The following is a 7,000-nucleotide window of genomic DNA, read 5'->3' as shown; positions in this document are numbered from 1 at the left end:
TGAGAGCGGTTACATTTCCCCAGTCTCATTTCCCAGCATACCAAACAAAGTGGCAGGGTCAGCTGTTGTTTCAGTAATACATACTTTCTTCAGCGCAGTAGTCTGTCTGTGCTATCTCTGTGTTAGGCAGAGACAGGTGTGGTGGTGTTACTCTCACTTTCAGTTTCTGCAGAATCAGGGTTGTACCTGTACTGGTATCCATAGGGCCGTAGATTATAGGTGAGATATTCCAGCATGTACATCTGTACATTGTAGATGTAGTGAAATGATACGGTGTGATCTGAACAACATTCTGGGCCCTGGGAGAAAGAAAGGCTGTATTAAGCCTGGTGGATATTCCTGCAGTCAGCATGCCAATTACACGCTCCATCAAAACTTGAGGCATCTGTGGCATTGTGTTGTGTAACTGCACATTTTAGAGTTCACTTTTATAGTCCCTAGCACAAGGTGCAACTGTGTAATGATCATGCTATTTAATAATCTTCTTGATATGCCACACCTGTCAAGTGGATGGTTTATCTTGGCAAATGAGAAATGCTCACTAACGTAAGCCAAGGTTTGTGCAAGGCTACTTATTTATAATAAGTACAAAGCCATGAGTAAATCTATGAGTAAAGATTTACTTTAGCTAGTCAGTCATAACACTGTGAATGCCAAACCCTAAGCACTTATGACAACTCTCCTATAATACACATGATTGAGAGAGCATCACAACCACACAGAGAGTTGAGAATAGAATAGAATGGTATGAGTGTACTTGATGTAAGTGAACAGTTGATTAGGGGTAGGGTATGCTTACCTCTCTGGGTTTGTAGTAGTCGTACAAAAGAAACCAAGGCCGTTTTCTGGGTGGCTTTTTGATCAGGTACTTGTCTGGTGGGTAGGGATGAAACGTCTGCCTTCCCTTCACATCTCTGGAGTCTCCCGGCTCCACACCCATTGTCTCCATACACTTCCCCAGAGCCATGTCTTCTATGATGGAAAAGTGGGTACATTTCGCCATGTCGAATCCCTCGATGAACCTTCTGACGGCTTCTTTACTGAGGACATAGCCGGCTCCACCGCTCATGTAACCCTGCTGGACGAACGGGCGGAACCTTCGCCCAAAGTACACAGGCTTCTCCGGGTCCTGTTTGGACAAGGTGTAGTGGAGGTTTTCGATGACCACGAACGTGTCATCATCAGCTTTGAGGACCCAGTCGTAGTCATTGCGGTGATGTTGGTAGATGTACTGGAAGGCTCTGATGGTCTTCCAGTAGAGCTGGTCTCGTCCCTCGGTTACGTTGAGCCCCACTGTGGGGAATTCTGTCTCCACTGAACTCATGTAGAGGATTTTGTTGCATCGGCTGGCCCAGGTGGCCCGGATGTGTTTAGTTCTAGACTCCAGGTTCTTAGGCCCAGTCATGATCCAACATAGCAGACGCACCTTCTGGGACAAGTTGGCTGCAACACTCCTGTCCTCATCTGGAAGAGATCATTTAAAGATAATTAATGAAAATTGTGGTCATTTAGCACAGTGGTTCCCAAACTGAGAGGACGTCCCCTCCCCCCCGAACTGAGTCCGGCTTTCAACTTACTTTTTAAAGTTGTAACAGTAGAATGCACAAGGTGCAATTTCGAAATTGAGTAAATTTTCCTCAGTATGTGGATTGTTTGGGTTCCGTTTCAATTTCAGTCAATTCAGGGAGTACAATTAAATTCCAACTCCAATTCCAATTATCTTCCAGTGCTTTTCAATTAGGACACTTTTTATTGGAATTGTTATTTCGTCTACTTTCGGAATTGACTGGAATTGAAATGGAATTGACCCAAACCCTGATATGTGTCCTCTATATGGGAATCAAACAGCTAGTGTTCCCAGCACTGTGCTCTCTAACCCACTGGCCTCTTGGAACCACAATGCTTTCAGGAGTAATAGATGTTTTAAGATTCACTCACACACATCCAATACAACTCCAGGGTAACAAAAACACTACTTATACTTAGACGTAAGGCTGGATTGCACTTACACTGAGTGTACAAAACATTAAGAACACCTTCCTAATATTGAGTTGCACCCCCACAATGTAGCGTAGATTTCACATACAAACATTATACTGTACCTCCGAATTCAGAATCAAATATGCTTCCCAAAAATATCATGGTAGCTGTGGTAGAACGCTTATTTTGATTGGCGATTTTCTGCATTTATCAGAGTGCCATCAGGTAGCCTGGTTTCAAATCAAATCATATTAGTCACATGCGCCGAATACAACAGGTTACAATGAAATGCTTACTTACAAGCCTCTAACCAACAATGCAGTTTAAAAATAGACAATAACAATAGCGAGACTATATACAGGGGGTACCGGTACAGAGTCAATGTGCTGGGGCACCGGATAGTTGAGGTAATTGAGGTAATATGTACATGTAGGTAGAGTTATTAAAGTGACTATGCATAGATAATAACAGAGAGCAGCAGCAGTGTAAAAAGAGGGGGGGGGGGGGTCTTATGGCTTGGGGGTAGAAGCTGTTTAGAAGCCTCATGGACATAGACTTGGCGCTCCGGTACCGCTAGCCATGCGATAGTAGAGAGAACAGTCTATGACTAGGGTGGCTGGAGTCTTTGACCATTTTTAGGGCCTTCCTCTGACACCGCCTGGTATAGAGGTCCTGGCAGGAAGCTTGGCCCCAGTGATGTACTGGGCCATACACACTACCCTCTGTAGTGACGTGTGGTCGGATGCCGAGCAGTTGACATACCAGGCAGTGATGCAACCAGTCAGGATGCTCTCGATGGTGCAGCTGTAGAACCTTTTGAGGATCTGAGGACCCATGCCAAATATTTTCAGTCTCCTGAGGGGGAATAGGTTTTGTCGTGCCCTCTTCACGACTGTCTTGGTGTGCTTGGACCATGTTAGTTTGTTGGTGATGTGGAGACCAAGGAACTTGAAGCTCTCAACCTGCTCCACTACAGCACCGTTTATGAGAATGGGGGCATGCTCGGTCCTCCTTTTCCTGTAGTCCACAATCATCTCCTTTGTCTTGATCACATTGAGGGAGAGGTTGTTATCCTGGCACCACAAGGCCAGGTCTCTGACCTCCTCCCCATAGGCTGTCTCGTCGTTGTCGGTGATCAGGCCTACCACTGTTGTGTCATTGGCAAACGTAATGATGGTGTTGGAGTCGTGCCTGGCCATGCAGTCATGAGTGAACAGGGAGTACAGGAGGGGACTGAGCACGCACTTCTGAGGGGCCCCTGTGTTGAGGATCAGCGTGGTGGATGTGTTGTTACCTACCCTTACCACCTGGGGGCGGCCCGTCAGGAAGTCCAGGATCCAGTTGCAGAGGGAGGTGTTTTGTCCCAGGGTCCTTACCTTAGTGATGAGCTTTGAGGGCACTATGGTGTTGAATGCTGATCTGTAGTCAAGGAATAGCATTCTCACATAGGTGTTCCTTTTGTCCAGGTGGGAAAAGGCAGTGTGGAGTGCAATAGAGATTGCATCATCTGTGGATCTGTTATGGCAGTATGCAAATTGGAGTGGGTCTAGGGTTTCTGGAGTAATGGTGTTGATGTGAGCCATGCCTTTCAAAGCACTTCATGGCTACAGACGTGAGCGCTACGGGTCAGTAGTAATTTAGGCCGATTACCTTAGTGTTCTTGGGCACAGGGACACTGGACGGTCTGCTTAAAACATGTTGGTATTACAGACTCGGACAGGGAGAGGTTGAAAATGTCAGTGAAGACACTTGCCAGTTGGTCAGCGCATGCACGTGTCATCTGCTAGGCTCGTGTCACTGGGCAGCTCTCGGCTGCGCTTCCCTTTGTAGTCTGTAATGGTTGCAAGCCCTGTCACATCTGACGAGCTTCGGAGCCGGTGTAGTACGATTTGATCTTAGTCCTGTATTGACACTTTGCCTTTTTGATGGTTCGTCGGAGGACATAGCGGGATTTCTTATAAGCTTCTGGGTTAGAGTCCCGCTCCTTGAAAGCGGCAGCTCTAGCCTTTAGCTCAGTGCGGATGTTGCCTGTAATCCACGGCTTCTGGTTGGGGTTTGTACGTACAGTCTCTGTGGGGATGACGTCATCGATGCACTTATTGATGAAGCCAATGACTGATGTGGTGTACTCCTCAATGCCATAGGAAGAATCCGGGAACATATTCCAGTCGGTGCTAGCAAAACAGTCCTGTTGCTTAGCATCTGCTTCATCTGACCACTTTTTTATTGACTGAGTCATTGGTGCTTCCTGCTTTAATTTTAGCTTGTAAGCAGGAATCAGGAGGATAGAATTACGGTCAGATTTGCCAAATGGAGGGTGAGGGAGAGCTTTGTATGCATCTCTGTGTGTGGAGTAAAGGTGGTCTACAGTTTTTCACTCTGTTTGCACATTCAACATGCTGATAGAAATTTGGTAAAACAGATTTAAGTTTCCCTGCATTAAAGTCCCCGGCCACTAAGAGCGCCACCTCTGGATGAGCATTTTCCTGTTTGCTTATGGTGGAATACAGCTCATTGAGTGTGGTCTTAGTGCCAGCACCGGTCTGTGGTGGTATGTAGACAGCTACTAAAAATACAGATGAAAACTCTCTAGGTAGATAGAGTATCTCATGATAAGCTGTAGACCACACTATCTCAGGTGAGCAAAACCTTGAGACTTCCTTAGATATCGTGCACCAGCTGTTTACATATATGCATAGGCCCCCCGCTCCATGTCTTACCAGATGCCGCTGTTCTATCCTGCCGATACAAGGTATAACCAGCCAGCTGTATGTTGATAATATAGTCGTTCAGCCACGACTCCGTGAAGCATAAGATATTGCCGTTTTTATGTAACCGTATAAGGGATCATAGCTTTCACCTGAATTCACAAAGTCAGTTTGTCATTGAAAGAGCAGGTGTTCATAATGTTTTGTACACTCAGTGTACACCTCCTTATTAAGAGGAAAGAGACCCAATAACCTAGTTGTTTCAATTAAATTCATTTTTTATAACTGAATGATATTACATTGCAATAAAAAATGAATTACAGCAATTTGTCATTTATTATCAATAATAAGTAATAAGTCAATTACCTGAGTGTATGTGTCTTGGAACCCCCCTGTCATATTGAACTCTACTGGAGTTACCCAGTGAGAAAACAGCTGGGTCTACAGTTCCCGGGTCTGAGTAAACAATGTATAGGGTAGACAGAAATCCTATACACAGCCCAGACACAAAGAATACAGTTGAAAGATTGATCCTCATTCCCCTCCTTCAGACCAAACCCTGTGAGTGATACAAATATGAAGGAGAAGTGAGTTTGGGCAGATGAACAAAGACGTGTTACTTCAAACTTGTTAAAATAATATGCAAACATGCAAATATACTGTATACAACTAACATTAATTGTGCTATCACTTTCAAGATCAGCTTACAAGGGGGAAAAGTCTTTGAAAAAGAATGCGTTGTAATAATGGATCTCAACCAAAATCATTGTTGCTTTTAAAGTTACAAACACACGTTTGAATATTTTAATAATTATATTAGCTTACCTGTTCACACAAAAATGTATTGAAATATTGGTTTTATTCTCCTCTGATAGTGGATAATGCAACAGTGTTGAAAAATGGAGCTGTCGGGAATAATGGATTTGCTCAAGGTGTGAAAAAAGTTAAACCCAAGCAGAAGGCGAACAACTTCTATATTTAATGATTAAATAGACAAACAATAGACAGACACATGCATATGAGGAGACAGACACGTTCTTCTGAAAGGTTCATAGCAATCTGCCAACGTCCTCAAGGGCAGGCAGGCATAAATTCTCTTGATTATCTGTTTGTTCTCCAAGTGTTCCGGGACGCTGGTCAAAACAATGTAGCGTAGTTTAATATTGCATCGGGTCAAAGTAGGCTATACATTTGAACATCTTGCTTGGGAGTCACCCTTGCTGGATTACAGCTAAGGGATCGAATACCAGGTTACCATGTTCTGCTTTATGGTGACCTCTGACCTTAGAGAGGTTACCCAGAGGCTAAGAAAAAACCAATTAAGAAAAATCTTTCTTAACATTCTCTTTGGAGAAGAAACTATTATCCTCCATTCCATCAGGGCATTTCAAACAGTGGCAGAATGAACGCAGCTTCCAAGAACCCAAAAACCCTTCCTGAAAATGAAGAATGATATAAGGAAGGTAAAAAGACTTAATGGGACTCTACTGGATAAATGTACTAGGCAGGCAAAAAAAAAAGAATTGGGATATAATTGAGGGGGAAATCCTTTACAGCATTAACAATCAACATACAATAATAACAAAGAAATACATGTGTTACTTGTCAATCATCTTCAGGGATGCAACTTTGGTCATTATGTCAGATTACATTTCATAAAATGCAATAGGAGGTAGATAGTAAAGTAACAAAATTATTAAATAAATACATACATAAAAACAAATCAAATCAAAATAAACCAGTGAACTGTGTGAAATTGACTGATTACAGAACATGTGTAATTACATACCATAGAACCCATAGTAAATCTGTCTGACACAGAGCCAGTGACCCTGAAGACCAAGTTGTGTTGTGGTAATAATCCACATCCACATCATGTAGATATAATCATCATCATCATCATCATCATCGGAATTGGAAACAGTTCTCGGCAGTAGCCTATTTCAGCTACACATTTCTTCTCATACATTCTAATCAAACAGCACCAATGTTCTATAAACGCCAAGAAGTCTGTTCTTCACTCGATAAAACAGCAACACTCGCTGTCCTTGGTGGTTATTGGTGGTCCTTGCGCAAACAGACACTGGCAGAACATACACTGAGTGTACAAAACAATCAGAACACCTTCCTAATATTGAGTTACACCCCCTCCCCCCTTAGGTAGGCTGCCATTGTAAATAACAATTTGTTCTTAACTGACTTGCCTAGTTAAATAAAGGTTAAATATATTTATTTTTTTAAACCTCAGAACGTGTGTCCCACTTTTTTCTGAATTCACCCTACATATACAGTTGAAATCTGAAGTTTACATA

General features: G+C 43.1%; 1 protein-coding gene across 1 annotated transcript; it reads right to left on the bottom strand.

The window, feature by feature from the left end:
* Positions 1-122: 122 nt before the first annotated feature.
* LOC111955516 (glycoprotein-N-acetylgalactosamine 3-beta-galactosyltransferase 1-like) lies at positions 123-5,226 on the bottom strand. The gene is made up of 3 exons (XM_023975729.2): positions 5,055-5,226; positions 800-1,464; positions 123-299 (listed from the first exon to the last, which is right to left on the bottom strand). Exons 1-3 carry the CDS (start codon positions 5,224-5,226, stop codon positions 123-125), a joined length of 1,014 nt encoding a protein of 337 aa, XP_023831497.2.
* Between the last annotated feature and the right edge of the window lie 1,774 nt (positions 5,227-7,000).

The sequence above is a fragment of the Salvelinus sp. IW2-2015 genome, linkage group LG31 (assembly GCF_002910315.2).
Source record: "Salvelinus sp. IW2-2015 linkage group LG31, ASM291031v2, whole genome shotgun sequence".
Lineage (NCBI taxonomy): Eukaryota > Metazoa > Chordata > Actinopteri > Salmoniformes > Salmonidae > Salvelinus > Salvelinus sp. IW2-2015.
This window is presented reverse-complemented; position numbering and strand designations above follow the sequence as displayed.

Bases quoted from the DNA above. Each gene is read 5' to 3' on its own strand.
- LOC111955516 (XM_023975729.2), bottom strand. From the start codon at position 5,226: ATGAGGATCAATCTTTCAACTGTATTCTTTGTGTCTGGGCTGTGTATA. The intron at 1,465-5,054 runs GTAATTGACTTA...GATCTCTTCCAG, and splicing joins TCCAAGACACATACACTCAG to ATGAGGACAGGAGTGTTGCA. The intron at 300-799 runs GTAAGCATACCC...TCTTTCTCCCAG, and splicing joins ACTACTACAAACCCAGAGAG to GGCCCAGAATGTTGTTCAGA.